Source organism: Notechis scutatus, chromosome 1 (genome assembly GCF_049901735.1).
Source record: "Notechis scutatus isolate UNSWTSFEM ecotype Mainland chromosome 1, rNotScu1.2, whole genome shotgun sequence".
Classification (NCBI taxonomy): Eukaryota; Metazoa; Chordata; class Lepidosauria; order Squamata; family Elapidae; genus Notechis; species Notechis scutatus.
This window is the reverse complement of record NC_142009.1, coordinates 836,866-853,738: the sequence shown is the minus strand read 5'-3', so window position 1 is coordinate 853,738 and position 16,873 is coordinate 836,866. Positions and strand designations below refer to the sequence as shown.

The following is a 16,873-nucleotide window of genomic DNA, read 5'->3' as shown; positions in this document are numbered from 1 at the left end:
GCTCCCGACAGCTCCCCTCTACTGGCCCTGCCTCCTTCCGGCCACAGGCCTGCTCCCAGGCGAGGCAGGTCTCTTGGGAGGCCCAAAGGGCAGGAGCAGAGCCTAGCGGTCAGCCAGGCTTTGGAGCTCAACTGCAGGCTGTTTGCAACAGGAAGAGGCTGAACCTGCCCCAGGCAACGGAGGCCCAGGAGGGAGGCGGCAGGGCAGCAGGCCCTGGAGCCTCTCGTGGGCCTCCAGCCTGATCAGGCGGGCGCCTCTGCCCTGCCTCTTCCAGGGGTGCCACACGGGCAGCAGCAGCAGCAGCAGCTGAGTCACCAAAGAAGGAGTCAAGATCCCCTCCGGCCCCAATGGTGGACCCCCTTCCTCCGAGACCAGCTTCACACGGCTCCCAGCAGGAGAAAGCCCAGTGTGCCCACAGCCTCAAAACCAGGCAGCCTGGCCAGCATCTGCCCTGCGGCCGCTGGGCGGGTGGCAACGGCTGGACTCAGCCAGAGAGCGGGCCTGTCCGGACAGGGGGAGAATGCCAGCCCTTGCAGACCGGCCCCCTTCCTCCTGTCCACGGGGGGCCCTTCCCAGGCCAGCGTCACAGGCCACCGTGGGCTGTTTCCTAAGGGCTCCCTGCAACCTGGGAACCCCCCCCCCCCCTAGAGGAGCCCAAGTGGAAGCTGGCCTGGGGTGAGGGGCAGACCCCTGGCTCAGAGAGGCCCGATGGCAGGGCACCCAAATGCTGCCCTCCCCCGAAGGAGCTTGTCTGAAGGGAGGCACCTTCCCTCCACGCCCACGACCCCCGCCCACCGCCCTTTCTAACACTGCCAGCACAGAATGCGGGTGAGGAAGCCGTTTAATAATGCTGCCCCCCCTCCCCCGTGACAAGAGCGGGATGCGGCTGGGGGGAGGCGAAGCTTCAATCCAAGCGCACCACTAAATCTACCAGGCAGCTGCCCCCATCCCCCGGGAGAGGGCCATGCCCACGGCTGTCCCACCAGCATTCAGCACGCTGAGGGCAGGGAGCCAGGGGCCACGGCCAGCCCCTTGCTTTCCAGGAAGGCGTCTTGGGTGGGGGGCCTTCCCAGGAACCGGAGCAGCATCTCCACCGCGTCCACTGACCCGCCTGGCCGAAGGATGCAGTTCCGGTAGTCCAGCCCCACCTGCAAAGAGCAAGACGGGTCCTGGCTGGGGGTCCCTTGGCAGACGGGGGCCCACAGCCAGGGGGGTGGGGCCTTCCGTACCTTGGAGCTCATGACCCCCTCCTGCTTGAAGCGGGTGTAGAACATGTCCATGGAGTAGACCTCGCTCCAGAGGTAGCCGTAGTACTGGGCGTCGTAGCCTCCTGCTAAGTGGCCGAAGGTGGCTGGCATGTTGGTACCTGAGGGCGGGCAAGGGGAGGGCAGCGTCCAGCCTGGCTGCGGCTTTCCAGGGGGAAGAAGGCAGCCCCCTCCCCACCTGGGACGGCGCCCTCCAGGGCTGCTTCCAGGCCAGTTCCCCCTCCCGGCCCTCCCCCAGGGAGGGGGCTGCCCAGAGGGGTCCCTCACAAACCAGACCTTCTGGCAGAAAATGGGCCCCATGGATAACGCCTCTGCGAGGAGAAGACTCTGGCCTCCTGGACCACGGAGGAGAAAGGGGCCTGCTCCCTGCACGGACTTCGGGGTAACCGCCTGACCAGCCCCCGGTCCTCCACCTCCGAGGGATGGCCTCGTGCTCCAGGCCAGCCAACGCCCTGCCAGCCCCTCTGCCCCCAAAGCAGGTGTCGAGGGGGGGCTGCCTCTCACCTGGGGTGGCTGGGACCCCCAGGATCTCCTGGCAGAGCCGGGCGTATTCCTCAGCGGGATCCGCTTTCGGCTGCCTGTGAAGCGTCTGATCGACCTTCGCCAACACGATCTGCCGCAGGTTGAACAGCCCTGAGAAGCCAAGGGGGTAAAGACAGGCGTGGGCCCCGGGGCTCCCCGAGGCTCCCCAGACGGTCCACGCCCAGCCTCTGGGCCCGCAGTGCCCTCCCTGCTGAGGAGGCCGTGCCCTACGGGGGACCCGATACCTCGCCCGGCACTGACCAACTCATCCCTTCCGCTGCAGTGCAGCCCCCCTCCCCCAGGCAGCGTATTGGTTGAATGGGACACCTGGTTCAAGTCAGGCAACTGCTGGGGTCTCTCGGCCCAGCCCCACCTCCTCTCCCTGGGGCAGAGCCCAAGTGGGGCCCAGTGGCTCCGGGTTGCCTCCCGGCCTATGGAGAGGGCATGGCCCACCACATCCGGCCGGAAGCACCCGAGTGTGTGTGTGTGCAATTCAGCCCCCCCGCTGCTATCCCTCCCTCCCACGGCCTTGGAACCAAGGGGAGAGCAGGCTCCCCTGTGGGGGTGGGCTCCTTCCCCCTTCACAGGGGCCTGCTGGGCGGGGGCTCACCTGTGTTGGCCTGGCGGGAGCGGATGAGCTTCTCCAGCAGCTGGGAGGGGATGCCCTCCCCGTCTTGTAGTGCCTGGCCATGCGCTGCAGGGGAACCTTCTCCCACACCCAGTTCTCCAGCATCTGAGACGGGGCCTCCACGAAGTCTCGCTCCACGTGGGTCCCACTGAACATGGCGAAGTCGGCCTGCGGGAGGAGGGGGTCAGCAGGCCGCCTCGGGGGCAGGACGAGAGCGCCCCTTCCCCGGGGCCTCCGCCTCACCTGGGAGCACAGCTGGTGCATCACATGGCCGAACTCGTGGAAGTAGGTCTCCACCTCGTCGTGCTGCAGCAGGGAAGGCGCCTCCTGCGTCGGCTTGGTGAAGTTGGCCACCATGGCAGCCACGGCGGTCAGGCGGCTGCCGTCCGGCAACAGGCAGCCAGGCTGCAGCCCGAAGCAGGCCGCGTGCCCGTATTTGCCCTCCCTAGTGCAGACAGGAGCCAAGAGGGGAGGTCAGGGCAGCCCCGAAGCGCATGACGGTTCCCAAAGGTCACAGTGGCCCGTTTCACCCCCAAATGCACCCCCAAACGCTGTGTAAATGAACAGCTGCCCAGGTCCTTCCTCTTTTGTAAGCCAGCTGGAGGCAGGAAGCCTCCCTGGACAGCCCCCTGTCTGGAACGGCACAGGGCTGGACTAGAAGACCTCCGAGGCCCCTTCCAACTTGAGTGTTATTCTGTTTTTGGGAAACACAGGAATAGTATGCTAATCCCCACAAAAAGCAGGGGATGGTCATTTCTGAAAATAAACAGAAGCCTTGAATAATAAGTATTCTTCTGTTGTTTCCTATAAACTTCCTGGAAACATTTTTTCCAGGGGCACCATAAAAACCGCACATAAATTTGGTATCTGCTTATTTTGATGTTTTCATGCTTGCGCTACCTCTGCCTCTAGGGAAGAACCGGTGAGGCTTACAGGCGAGGAGGCAGGGAGCGGATCTGCCCAGGACTCCTTCCTCCCTGGGGGCCCGATCCTTTGTGAGCCCACACCAAGTCCCTGGGCTACAGGAAGTGGTGGGGCCTCCAGCCACAGAAGGAGGACCAGCCAAGTCTCGAGGCCAGCCCATCTGGAGAGCAACACAGTGGCCGACCTTTTGTGAGAGATCAATCTACACTCCAACACACACACACACACACACACACACAGGCAGCCCAGATCAGAGTCTGACACGGGGTGGGGGAGATGCTGGCTTTAGGAAAGGCCGAGGGACGGGGGGCGTTGGTGCCAATGCCTGCTGGGTAGCCGAAGCAGCCAGGGAAAGCCAGAGAGAAGCCCCGATCAACCATCAACGGGGTTGAAGAGAGGCCTTGGCGTTGATCACAGGAAGCCGCAGAATGTCGTCAGGGAAGCGGCAGGGCCAGGAGGCCGCCTTGTCCAGGGGAGAAACCAAAGCGCAGGCCAGGAAGCCTCAAGGCGGCCAGAAGGCGGAGATGCTCCAGGCACGGGGTGGGGGAGGGTGGAGGCAAGGGGACATCCTCGCTGTATTGATTCCACCCGGGCGGAAGAGACGGCAAGGAAGCCGGGCTGGGGGAAGGCAAGCAGGGCGGGGCAACCGGAGGAAGGAGCCCCTGCAACCTGCCCGGGGCTCTCGGGGCTCCCGTAGCTGGAAAGGCCCCGGGTCTGCCAGAAGGGAGGCCCCCGAGCGGAGAGCGGAACAGGCAGCCCGGGGGGATTCGGAGGGAAGCGACCCAAAGGGAGCAGAGTTCCTGCCTCTTGGGGGTCACCCGGATGGACGAACGGAAGCGGAGGAACCGGAGGGCGAAACAGCCGCGGAGGCCTTGGAGACGCCTCCCGCCCTGCAAAGACCAGAACTGGGGGAGCCGTGGGGTCCCCCCGCCCTCCGTGCAGGTGAAGGCGGGACTTGAAGGGGAGGGAGGGGGCCTCTGGACACGGGGGGCTGGGCAGCGAGGCCCCCAGAATCCCAGGGACGGCCAAGGAGACCAAAGGATCCTTGGAGAAGAACCAACCCGGGGCTCCCCTGGAGGCACCCAGGACCCTCCTCCTCCTCCTCCTCCTCCTGCGGAGGCCTCGGGCAAAGGAGGCCCGGCTCTGCTGGGCAAGGTGGATGGAGGAAGAGGAGGACGGACTCGGCCACAGGGGCAACGGAGGCCCCACTGCCCGCCCCGTCCACAGGCTCACCGCGGGTAAAGGTCCAGGTAGAACTGGCCGAGGGTCTCTCCGGAGGCCGGGTCCTGCACAGTATAGAGCTGGACGTCCTCATGCCAGGCCTGGGCGTCCTCCTCCCGGCGGAAAGTCAGCCCCAGCAGCTCCTGGTAGATGCCCAGCAGGCCGTCCGTCACCACTTGCATGGGGAAGAACTCCTTCAGCAGGTTCTGGTCCACGCTGTACTGGGTCTCTTCCACCTGGTTCATGTAGTAGCGCATGTCCCAGGCGTTGATGCACCCGTCGAAGGGCAGCGCCCGCTGCTCGCACTCCCTCTGCTTCAGGCCCAGGATAACCGCTCGCTCCTTCTCGCCCAGCGGCTTCAGCTTGGCCGCCAGATCGTCTGCAGGGAGCCCAGGAGGGGAGCGGAGGTGAACGCCTGCCCACCAGTGCCCAGGCTTGCCCCCCAGGGAGGAGCTGGCACACGAGGGGAGCCCCCGCCACCCCTCCCAAATATAGCCTCCCACGGCCTCCTGGGGCTGCTCTGAGGGAGGGGCTCAAGGCACCCCTGGGGTCCCCCGTCCCTGAGCAGCCAGAAGATGCTCCCCGCTCATCTCACCCAGGAAGGCGGCCACCGTCTTGCACTCCTTGGCCATGTTCATCTCCAGCACAAAGGCCGCGTGGGTCTCGAAGCCCAGGAGCGCCGACTTCTGGGCCCGCAGCTCTACCAATTGCTGGAGGATCCGGCAGTTCTCCTGTGCCGTTTGGGGGCGGGGGGAGCAAGTTCAGCCTCCGGGGGAGCCTTCTGCCCCCCACCCCCACCCCCCCAGTGCAGCTCCCGCCCCCTCTCCCCACCTCTTTGCACCGGGAATTGAAGCGTTCCTCCATGAGCTTCCGGGTCTCCGGCACGTGGCACTTCTTCATCAGGGGGAAGTAATGGGGGTACTTGAGAGTGACTTTCAGCTTCCCCCCTCCTCCTCCGCCTTCTCCAGGGAGCTCAGGAAATCCTCGGGGAGTCCGCCTGAAGGGAAGGGGCCGTTAGGTGGGCCGAGCCCCGTGCGGGGCCTCCAGGCCAGGCCAAGAGCGCCCGCCTGCCCCCCTGGAGGCACCGGAGAGACGGGCCCTGGCAAGCTGGTTTTCCTCTGTGACTTTGGGTCCCGTGGGGCCGGCACTCGGAGGGGAGAGGCAGGTGCCTGTTACAGCCGGGTCAGGGGGAGCCCACTCCAGCGCACCCAGTGGGGAAGGAGCGGACAGAGGAGGAGGCCCCGGAAGGGCCGCCCAGCTCTATGGCTCTAAGCGTCCCAGGAGGGGCTCCCGGGCAGAGGGGAAGAAGGCTGCCAGGAGATGCCAGGCAACCTCCTCCCCCCGCCCAAGACATCAGCGGTGGGCTCTTCCAGGGCCAACCTGGCACAGAGGACGCCCACCCTTGGCTGCTTGAGCTGGGAGAACCCTCAGTGGCGGGGGGGCAGGGTGTGTGTGGAGAGGACAGGAAGAAGAGATCCCAGGAAGCGGGTCCAACCTCCCCAAGAGAGAAGGAAAGCAGAGGATCAGGAGAGGACTATCGAAGTTTTGACAGAAGAAGAAAAAACTTTGCAGCCCAGAATTCACCCGAGAGGCCCAGGGTGCCCTTCGAGCTTGGCTCTTTTTCTTCCAGATGTTTCATTACCAAACTAGATAAGGTCATCAGTGCTAGATAGCCGAAGTTCACAAGGTGTTTAATTGACACCGTTGGCTTCACCGACAGATGCACTATGCCTGCGAGAAACCTTCCTTGGACCAATTCTGATCCCTGATAAGGCCGCAACGTGGCTCCCAGCCTTCTTGAGGGGAAGACATGGCACCCCAGTGGTCCCTCCCCACAATGGCCGCATCCCCCCCTCCCCCGCAGCCTCACCCAGCTCCTCCCTGGTAAAAGCCAGGAAAGTGGCGTCTTCGTTGAGATTTTTGCTGAAGTCGATGCAGAGAAAGCTCAGTTTCTTCTTAATCTCCTTGATTTTCTGAGGAAGGGAAGAAACTATGTGAGCTGCCCAGCCCCCCAGAAGAGGTCCAGCTCTCCCTCAAAGGCTCCCCCCCCAAGGCTCCAAAGCAGCCAGCCTTCCTTAAAGGCCGCCTGGGCAGCCTCCCTGCCAGGGATCGTCCTGTCCCTTGTCCTGGCCCGGGAGGGACCCTTGGCCCAGTCGCTTGCAGAGAGCAGCCTCCTCACCTCCTGCACCTCCCGGGCCAGGTGAAGGCCGCTCCGTTGTCCCAGCTTGACCAGCCTCTCCAAGTAGCGCTTGGCTTCCGGCTTCAGGGAAGCCCCGTCCAGCTTCTCCTGGGGAAGAAAGGGGTCTCTGGCAGAGCAGGCGGCCCCACCCGCCCAGGGCCCCCAGGGGCTCCTTCGAGTGGTGGCCAATCTCTGGGCCAAGGTGGCTGGGGCGCAATGGCTGCTGGGCGGGAGAAGGGCTGAGTAGGAAGCAGCTGAGAGAAGCAGCCACCAGGCCCAGAGATGAGGCGGGGAGGGGGGCGCTTGGCATGGAGTTCGGAGCAGGGGTGCCCTTGGAGGCTCCCACAGAGGCGGCTACAGCCAAGGGCTCTTGACTCAGCCTGGCGGCCACATGAACCACCCCGTCCGGGTTGGGCAGGGCAGGACTGGGCTCCTCCCGGGTTCTGCCTGGGGCCAGGGAGGGCCAGGCAGGGCCCAGAACCTGCAGAGCCGGGTAACTCACCTGCAGCCAGGTGATGCGCTGGTAGACGTCCTGCCGCATGCTGGTCTCCACGTCGAACTCCGAGAGCTGCTTGTCAGCCTCGGTGCTGGCCGAGCGCACCTCCCGGCTGGGGAGACGTGTTGCAGGAAATCCAGCATATTCCGCTGCACTGCAGGGCGGGGCTGCGCTCAGGCTGGGTCGGGGATCCGCCCTGCCCGGCTTACCTGTCCGCGCCCCCGCCCCCCCCGCCGCCCACCTGTGTAGTCGAGCTCGGCGGCGGCCAGGGCGCGCAGCGTGTTCTGCTCGGAGACCTCCCGGCGCTCGAGGGCGCCCACGGCGTCGTACACCTGCCGGGTGCGGCCCACCAGCTGGGCGGCGGCGCTGCGGATCTGCTCGGCGCCCAGGTCCCATCGCTGGCGGCTGCCCCGGGGCGTCGGGCTCGCAGGGGCGCTTCCTGGGCGGGGGACAAAGCGGGCGCCGTCAGACCCCCGCCCCGCCCGGCCGGCAGGGAAGGACCCCCGCCCCACGGAGGGAGGGAGGGAGGGGAGGGAGGGGGCGGGGGCCCCGGCCCGCAGTTACCCGTCGGGGAGCCATGCCGCGTGCTCGCTCTCGCGGAGCCGGAGAGACCCGACCGCCGCCCCCGGAGGGTGGAGCTCTCCTCCGCCCCGCCCCCGGCCCAGTGGCGGGGTGTTCCGTGGGATCGGCACTCGGAGGGCAGAGGCTCCACGCCCGCGGGCGCCGCCCAGGCCACCGGCAGCCCCGCCCCCTCCCCGCGTGCCCGCGTGGGGCGGGTCCGGCCTCCTCGAGCGAAGCGCACTTGCGAGGGACGAGCGCATCACGCTCCCTGCACGCGGGACTCGGAAGCGAGCGCCGTCAAGCAGCGGCTGCCCCTCTACCCTTTCCTAGCTCTGACGAAGGGAGAAGGCGACCTGGAGGCCGGCGACTGGCGGAACTTTGCCCGGCGCGCAGGCGCGTCGCCCAGCCCCGACCTGCCCCGCTCGCGCCTGCGCAGTCGGCCGGAGGGCGGACAAGGGCCGAGCACGCCCGCTGTTGCGCTGGGGCGGCCGCCGGGGTGAGCCGCGCCGGGCCGGACGGAGAAGGGAGGCGGGCTTGGCGGTGCTTCTCCTGGGCAGCGGAGTGGGCGGGCCCTTCCGGGTGGTTCCCCGGGCGTCGTGCCGCGCGACCCCAGCAAGACCCTCCCGTGTCCCCCCTCCCTCCCGCAGGAAGGATCTCCGCCACCGCCGACTCCCCCAGGGCCCCGGGGCCAACATGGCGGAGCAGAAGCGCCTGGCCTTCGCCATCATCGAGTTCCTGCAGGAGCAGCTGCAGCACGGCGGGCTCTCCCCGGACGCCCAGGAGAGCCTGGAAGGTGGGCGGTGGGGGCGCTCCTCCCCCAGCGACCCTCCCGGCTTCCCCAGGCCGGCCGGCCTGCCTGCCGCGTCTTCCGAGGGGCTCCCTCCCCCGGGGAGCCGGAAGGCAGGTCCGCCTGGCCTGACGGGGCCTCTTCCCTCCGCAGTGGCCATCCAGTGCTTGGAGACGGCCTTCGGGGTGTCCGTGGACGACAGGGGCCTGGCCATCTCCCAGAAGCTCCCGGACATCTTTGAAGCTGCTGCGGCCAAAGTGAGCGTTTCCGGCGGCGGCGGCGGCGGCGGGGACCTCTCTGCCCTGGGCTGAGCAGAGAGAAAGGGGACGCCTGGGGGGGTCGGAGGGGAGGGAGACAGAAGTGGGGGGTCTGGTGGGAGGGCAAAGTCCTTCCTTGTGGGGAGGGGCTTCATGGAAAGGCATCGGCAGGGCTGAAGCGGGGTGCGTGGGCTGTGCTTCCTTTTTTAAATTCAAGAGGAAAACCAAAAAGGAGTATTAAAATAGCCACCAGCACCATCCCATGGGAGGGTCTTCATCGATCTTTGCTGGATGCAAATAAGGGATCAGCTGGGGATGGGGGTGGGGTGGGAGGGAGCGTCCCATCCAAAAATTAAGCAGCCTTTCCAGGTCAGGTCTGTGAGCAGAAGGAAACGCACCCAGCTTTTACTTCCAAGTTTGGGGTTTTTGTAGTTTTACTTGCTGGCTCTGTTCTAAGAAACCAACCAGATGCGTGACATCCACCCCTGGCCTGGCCGGAGCCTCAGTTGTCTGCCCCCAACTTTTGACACTTGTGGCCAATGGAAGTTGACCTGTGGCCCTTTTGCAGAATCTGCTGCGGTCAAATGGGGTCTGAAGGGGTCTGAACTGAAGGCGTTGTAAAAGAAGCACTTTTAGGATTATTTAAAACTCTTAAGCTGTTGATTGGTCAACATAGGGTACTCCGATCCCCTATTGCCCTCTTATGCCTCTCAGCTTGCCCAAAACAGTTTATTTGCAATTCCCAAGCAAAGGCTGTCCCTGAGGGTCTGTTTCTAATAGGCCCAGGAGCTAAAGACCAGTTTTCTTCTCTGCACACTCCACATCCATCTTGGGGCCTTAATGCACGATTAATGCAATTGTAGAGCAGGAACACACATACACCCCCCCCACCCACCCACCCCCTGGGATCCTATGGTACCTATATCAGAAAAAGAGAAGGGGCACAACTCTTCAGGCCTGGAAGAGCACAGGCAGCCTTCTTGACTGGAGACCTGTGATTGCTGGGTGTGCCTGCATTCCGTGGGGAACCCTCCTGGTATCGGCCTTTCATGATCTCTGGCTGGAGATGGGCCGGGTTGCCCTTTGCGTTGCCCTCCAGGGCCCTTTCTAGAAAGGCAGCCGAGACCCTCAGCTCCCATCACCCCAAGCAGGAAGTGGGCATGCAGAACTGGGACCTCTGGCGGGGCTGGGCAGCCATCAGCTGCTGGGGTAGGCCCACCCTTTCCTAACTCGGTCCCCCCGGGCGGTAGGCAGCAGTTCCCATAATGCCCAGCCAGCGTTGCCATTGAAGAGGACCTTCGGAGAGGAAGTAGCGGCAGAGGTGACTCCCAGGGGAGGCCGTCGCAGGTCCTTCTGGCCAGAGATTGTAGGAGAGCCGCTTTGACACTGCAAGCCCGTGCTTGCCAGAGGGTCCCTGACACTCCCCGCCCCCAACCCCGGGTGCCTTCTGCCCAGCAGGAGCCGCTGCAGAGCTGCCCCGTTGCTGAGCCTGCTCCTCCTTCTGAAGAAGACGCAGCTGAAGCTGAAAGACTGAAAACTGAAGGTGAGGGGGGCATTTGTCATCCTGCATTTGTGTCCTTGGCACTCAGGAGGGTTGCGCAGGCAGCAGGGGCCTCCCTCTGGGGAGCATCAGGTGGGGGATCCTGGGGGATGTGGTTGTCAAGAACAAGAAAGACACCCTGAAGGCAGAAACCTTGCCAAACTCCAGCCACTCTTTGCATCACCAAAGACTTGCTGGGGGTGGGGGCGGGGCGGGGGGCTGGCTTCTTGGCTCCCTTCCTCCTGGGCCAGACTATCTTAAGCTTCTCTTTGCCCTCTGGAGTGCAGCCCCCCTTCCCTCCCAGGACCGCAGACTGTATCCTGCCCCAGTCAGCCTCCCATTAAGGGGGGAGGGGCAGCCTCCATGGGCCTCCAATTGACTAGCAGAAGAGGAGCCACAACCCCTGATGGGGGCTGAGCATCTTACTAGCGCCCTCTGCCCCCTGAGATATGGGGGGGCTTTCCTGCTTTCCCCCTCCAACTGCCCAGCCCCAGGGCAAGCAAGGTTGCAAATGGAAAAGGGCCTTTGGAGAAAGGAAGCCGACTGGCTGGCAGTCCTGGCACGTGTGGGAGGCGAAGGGGGAGGCCTTCCAGGAGAGACCTGGGCACGGGGTCCCCAGAGCGACCACCAGGCAACGCTGAAGGGTCTGGGGGTGGGTGGGGGGGGCAGGGTCGCCCTCTGGCCCAATAAGGCAGCTCATCCCTTGTTTCTTCTTACTAGGAAACGAGCAGATGAAAGTGGAGAATTTTAAGAGTGCCGTCTCGTTCTATGGAAAAGCCATCGAACTGAACCCGTCCAATGCTGTGTATTACTGCAACCGGTGAGAGGGGGATTCTGCCTCAGGCGTCCGGTTGTGCTAGCTCCAGCAGCTGGATGGGAACGGCTGCCTCACATTGGGCGGGGGGCAGGGGGAGTGCCAAGCCCACCCTCCCTTGTGGGTGCTGAAGCGGCAGAGGCCCTGGGGCTGCCCTAAGGAGCTCCCTCCCCCCTCAGGGCTGCTGCTTACAGTAAACTAGGAAACTACGCCGGGGCCGTCAGAGACTGCGAGAGAGCCATCAGCATCGACCCCAAGTACAGCAAAGCCTATGGCAGGATGGGGTACGTGGGTCCCAGCGCTGCCCTCGGGCCTGGCAGGGAAGGGCTGTCAATCCCGGGGAGGGAGGGGGAACCTGAGGCTTCAAAACAGGAGGAAGAAAAACCTCCCCCGGGCACCCCCTCGCAAGAGAGCCTCCCCCTCCTCCATCAGAGGCTGTGGGGAGCCCTTCCTGCTCCTCTCCCCCGCAGCGTTTCTGGCTTCCGGGAAGGGGCACCGTTGGGGTCTCAGTGGGTCTTTCCATGGAGTGGCAGGAATCCCTGTGCAAAGGCAGCAGTGCAACATTTGGGAGGGCCCCATGGCCCCTCCCCTCTGGGAGCTTGGTGAGCTCTTGCCAGCAGGAGAGCCAGGGCGGGGGGCTGTGCCTCCTTCCTCACCCCCCTTTCCCTCCGCAGGTTGGCCCTGTCCAGCCTCAACAAGCTCTCGGAGGCCGTCTACTACTACCGGAAGGCATTGGAGCTGGACCCAGACAACGACACCTACAAGTCCAACTTGAAAGTCACTGAGCAGAAGATGAAGGAGGCTCCGAGCCCGGTGAGTGGCCGGCCGACCAGACGAAGGCCCTGGGGGAGTTGGGGGCCCAAGGAGGCCAGGGCACCCAGCAGCCTCTTTTCCGGGCTTGCAGGGGGCCGCCCTGATGTCCCCTGTCCGTTTCTCCACAGACGGGCAGCGCCGGAGGGATTGACCTGGCTGGGTTGCTGAACAACCCTGGCTTCATGAGCATGGTGAGTGTGGGAGCCAGGGGGAGGGGGGCTGTTGCGTGCACTGGCTGGTCTCTGGATGGACAGCTGGCTGAGGCGGGTGCGCCAGCCGGAGAGCCCAGCGCAGACCAAAGGCCAGGGAAGCTGCCTGCGTGCGCCCAAAGAGAAGGGGCGGTCCTCGGTGTGGGGCACAGTTTGGGGGCTACGGGCATCAGTCGACCAGTCCTTCCGTGGACTCCAAGAGCTGCTTCCTGCAGATAAAAGCTCCAGGGTTTGGCCTTGGCAGAGGATTGTGGGGCAGTCCGGGATGCTCAGCCATCTCCCTCCCTTCTCTCCTCGACAGGCCTCCAACCTGATGAACAACCCTCAGGTGCAGCAACTGTGAGTGGCACAGGGCTTGTCCGCCTCCCGGTCCTTCTGGAAGGATCCATTCTGGGGAGGGGCGGTTCAAGGACTGCGGTTGAACCGTCAGCCCCAAAGTCTGGGAGCCGGGGGAAAGGATCGGCTGATACCCGCCTTTGAAGGGAAGGCTTTCTCTAGGGAAACGTTTCTTTAAAAAGGCTCCTTTCCCCTCGTCGGAAGGCAGCTCAAAGCCAGGAATCAAAGCTTGGTTTAGTGTGTCCTGCCCTCCCCTTTGCCAATCTTGGTCTCCTGGCAGGCCAGCCAAAATCGAGTTAGCATTAAAATGGCTGCTTACTGAAGGGGTGCTGTGGGACCACCCCCCAAAATGGAGCGGCCAGAAGCCAGTCACTGCAGAGACTCCGCCCCTGCTATCCGTGGGGTGGGAGAGGGAACCTTTCCTGGGTGAGGTCGATTGGAGCAATCCAAATTGGGGGTTCTGGTTGGGGGATGGGGGATTCCTGGGGAAAAACTGGCTCCTCCCCCCAGCCCCCAGTAGCCTTTCCAGAGGCTTCCCTGTGCACAGGGAAAGGATTTCCCCCTCGGCAGTGGGATTGTTCGTGGCCCCCATGGCGCAGGGTCACAGATCTCCCTTTTGCAGGATGTCTGGGATGATCTCCAGCAGCCAGAGCCCCATGGCCGCCCGGGAGCCAGCACCGCCCCCACGATCTCGCCAGCCTCATCCAAGCGTGAGTAGAGGGGCCCGCTTCTTCGTGCCTTCAGACCAGGAGAGCAGCAGCTGGCTTGGCCCCCTTCTTTGGTCCTCTGGCGTCCTTCCCCTTGTCCCCACCGAGCCCTGTGGGAGATTTCCCCACAAGCCCCTCCCGTAGCTGTGGCTGGGGGCCGGGGAGGCAAAGAGCGTCCCCCTTGGCTTGTGGCACTGTGGCACTCAACAGCTGCCTAGAAAGACGCAGCCTGGGAAAGCCACGTTTCAGGGCACTCTCCCAAACAGCCTTGTGAGAGCGAAGATGCTGCCGCTTCCGGCATCCGACATGGGAAAGTTCTGGGAAGCCGCCCAGCATCTCTCGCCCTTTGGCTTCCGTCTGGGTTCCTTATGGCTGCCCAAGGCCAGAAGCACCCGGCTCTTGGCTTGGGGGGAGAGCAGGGGAAGGGCTCCTTCTGGCCTGCTGGGTCAGCCTTTCCAAAGGACCCCTCCGCCCGCCCACCCTCCTCCAAGGGGGTGCCCTAAAAGAGGCCCTGGCACGGCAGAGCCCTTCCTGCCTGGCCAGTTGGGAGGGTCCCTCTGAAGCCTCCCAGCCCCCTTGTCCTTCGACTGGGAAGGGTCCTCGGGGATCCTCAGCCATCGGACTCCGCCCCTCCTCCTCATCGCAGTCCGCCTCCAGCTCCCTGGGAAGGGCGGATCTTCTGTCATCCCCCCTCTACTGGTCTCCAGGCTGAACCTCCGTGTGGGACTCTTGTTCCGTGTCCCCCCGTCACTGCTTTGCTGAGCTGCCCCCTGAACGTGTGCCCCCCTGTGTAGAACCAGAGTCATTCCCCTCCCCTTCACTTGTGCATCCATCTGTCGCCTAAGGGAAGAAGCCGTCCCTGACAACCTCCGTTCTCTTCTTTTTGCCCGACTTACCTTGTCCATCAAGGTAGCTTTGCATTTCGTTCCTACCTTCTACGGCTGTCCATCCGTTTTTGTGTCGTGAGCAGATCTGTGACTTCGGTTGGACTTCGGTACTCCTCCTGCCCCCTCCCCCCACCGCCCCAGTCTCTTCTCCAACTCGAACAGGCGCGATTATAAAGGGCTTCCGGAGTAGCTTTTGGGCTGGCTCTGTGCCCAGCTGGCTACTGTGCTGTTCAGTAGGAATCACACCCGCAATCCCTGGTTAACACGGGTGTTTTCTCTCCTGTGGTGTGTCCAGAGGCCAACAGTTTGCTCAGCAGATGCAGCAGCAAAATCCGGAGCTCATAGAACAGCTGCGTAGCCAGATCAGGAGCCGGACCCCCAGTGCCAGCAACGAGGAGCAGCAGGAATGAGGCAGCCGCTGGTAAGGAGCCGGGGGAGGGGCGAGCATCTGTGCGAGTGGCCTTGGGGAAAGGGGGCTTAGCGGAGGAAGAAATGGATCAGGTGGCTAAAAGGCCCAGTGGGAGGTTTTGCACTTGCTAGATCCGGGTCAGCCGTCCCTGGCAAACCAGACAAGAAACACAACCAGAAGACCTGAATCTGCTTGAATTGTGGGCTGCATTAACAAACCCCCGCATGTCTGAAGGCACACATTTCCCCCTGCCACTTTTGACGGCTTGACCCATTAGGAGGGCGGGTCTTCCCTGCGTTTCTTCTGACCGCTGCCAGATCCCGGAGGCTCCTGTCTGACCTTTTCCTAGGCAGCATCCCATTCCCTCTTTCTCTAAGGTCATTCTCAAACTACACTTCCTCCGCCCCCCTCTATTTTGTGGGTGGTTTGCAGCAGGCCCAAAGGGGGCAGGGTGGGGAAGTGCAGGGATCCAGGGAGGACCAGTGACTGGAATGGGGTCCTCACTGTGTGAGGGAGGCATCTTCTGAGGGGAGACCCCCCATCTGCCCCATGAAGTCGGAGACCGTCCCCTCGGGAGGAAAAGGGCCAAGGAAGGAGGCCTGAGACACGGAGGGGAGGCACTGGCAGGGAGGGCGCCAGGGGGGAGGGGTGCCCTCCTGATCAGAAGCTCCTTAGCCTCCTGGACCCATTTGCATAACTCCTCCTGCCCAAGTGCTGGGCTGCCTGCTGAATGGATGTCCAAGTGGGGGGAGGGCTTAGGTGAGCTGCCGAAGGCCCCGGAAGCCACCCACTCCTGGCCAAGGCGTGCTTATGTTTGTCTCCGTCTTTCAGGACTCTGCTCCTGGTCAGGAAGACCCCTTTCGCCCCAAGGGAAGGACCAGCTGAAGAGCCTTCCAGCTGCTGCTGCTGCTGCTACTAGCCGTTCTTCCTCTGGAAAAGCCCACGAGGGATTGGGGGTGGGGGGAGCCAAGCCTGATCCGGCCTGCATGTTAGAGACTTTTGGTAGCCTCCCCTCCCTGCTCCCTCCCCACCTTACTCCCGAGTGGACCTGGTCAGGGGAGCGGAGAGTGTGACTGTCTGCAGATCAGCATCTACCCCCCACCCCCTCCACCACTCTGGGCACCCCGAAGGCAAGCTGTGGGTCTGTCAACGTCACGCCTGTCCTGTTGCTCAGAAGAAACCGCCCTCCAGAGACCGTGTCCTCCTCCAGCAGGGAGCGTTGCCTTTCCCAAGCCGGGATTTCCTCCTCGTCACCATTGCTGGATCCTGGCACACCAAGGCTAGATGGCCCCTCTTGGGGAGAGGCCCAGTTGACTGGCTGGGAGAGGAGCTGGTGGGACTGGCATCGGTGCCCAGGGAAGATGGGCGGCCTCTCCTGTGCTTTCCAGTAGGACGTTTACTTTCAAAAAGGGCCGTGGCTAGTTTGGTGTGACTTTTCTGTGAGTAGGGAGGGGGGGAGGGGGGGCAGAGTGGGGGTTTCTTTTGAAAATGTGTTTCTTTGGGTTGGGGCCTGGGGAACTTGCCTGGGTGGACTGGCTAACAGGCCATTTCCTGCCCAGCATGAAGGGTGCCAGGAGGACTGGGCTGCTTTTCTGAAGTGCTCTCCTTGTGGCCAGGACTCCCCTCAGCATCGGGTGTCCAGAGTGTGACTCCCACCAGTGGAGGTGCATCCCGGAGGGTGTTTGTGGCTGCTCTCATTTGAATGTCCCAGATCCCCTCCAGCCAGCAGAATGGGACGGATGGCAGCCCAAGGGCCTTGGGGAAGGAGGGTTGCCCGTCCTCAGTGCCATCTGCCAGGAGCCCCCTAGAGACTGGCCTGCCCTGCATCAGCCGGGCCCCTTTGCTGGCCAGCCGGGGGCTCTGGAGAGGAGCAACGGGCCCAGGAACCTTCTGGTGCCCTCCTGGCCAGCCCGGGTGTGCCTGCCCCACTGGCTGCCACGGGCAGAGCCTTGTTGTGTGTCTGGTTTCTCACCTGGCCCTTGTCGGGGCTGCAGGGTAAAAAGCCATCTTGTGGAACCACTGGGGCAGATGCAGAAGTAGGAAGAGGGTGGGGTGGAGTCCTACCCATGGCCCCTTTTTGTGGGTCCGGCACGCGGGGAGGGAGAAGCTGCCAGGCTAGAAAGGTAAGTGGGGTGGGGTGGGGTGGGGTGAACCGAACCCCAGGGTGCTTCCAATAAGTGAGGGGCTGAAGAATCACCGTCTGTCTCCAGCAATGGCTTTTCTTTGATGTAGGAAATAAACTTCTTTGGACACTGTTGGCTGGTACCTAAAGGGCAAAGGGAAGTGGGTGTCACCCCCCCCCCAAAAGTGGCTTCAGG

The 16,873-nt window shown here is 63.6% G+C and overlaps 2 protein-coding genes across 2 annotated transcripts; one reads left to right on the top strand and one right to left on the bottom strand.

Moving 5' to 3' along the window:
• Positions 1 to 826: 826 nt before the first annotated feature.
• Positions 827 to 7,795, bottom strand: THOP1 (thimet oligopeptidase 1; the record flags this gene model as incomplete). Its single annotated transcript, XM_087952832.1, is given in 15 exon segments — positions 827 to 1,148; positions 1,230 to 1,366; positions 1,770 to 1,898; positions 2,398 to 2,454; positions 2,457 to 2,583; positions 2,659 to 2,860; positions 4,573 to 4,939; positions 5,156 to 5,291; positions 5,392 to 5,505; positions 5,508 to 5,557; positions 6,431 to 6,533; positions 6,740 to 6,847; positions 7,242 to 7,354; positions 7,357 to 7,389; positions 7,477 to 7,795. Coding segments are annotated over 15 exon segments (2,154 nt in total), but the record flags the coding sequence as incomplete, so codon positions are not given.
• Positions 7,796 to 8,135: 340 nt separating this feature from the next.
• On the top strand, positions 8,136 to 16,808 carry SGTA (small glutamine rich tetratricopeptide repeat co-chaperone alpha). Its single transcript, XM_087955287.1, is given in 13 exon segments — positions 8,136 to 8,292; positions 8,444 to 8,589; positions 8,737 to 8,840; positions 10,299 to 10,383; positions 11,101 to 11,200; positions 11,374 to 11,478; positions 11,869 to 12,007; positions 12,136 to 12,198; positions 12,518 to 12,555; positions 13,175 to 13,216; positions 13,218 to 13,262; positions 14,442 to 14,567; positions 15,387 to 16,808. Coding segments are annotated over 11 exon segments (936 nt in total). The 5' UTR covers positions 8,136 to 8,292; positions 8,444 to 8,489; the 3' UTR covers positions 14,557 to 14,567; positions 15,387 to 16,808.
• The last annotated feature ends 65 nt before the right edge of the window (positions 16,809 to 16,873 follow it).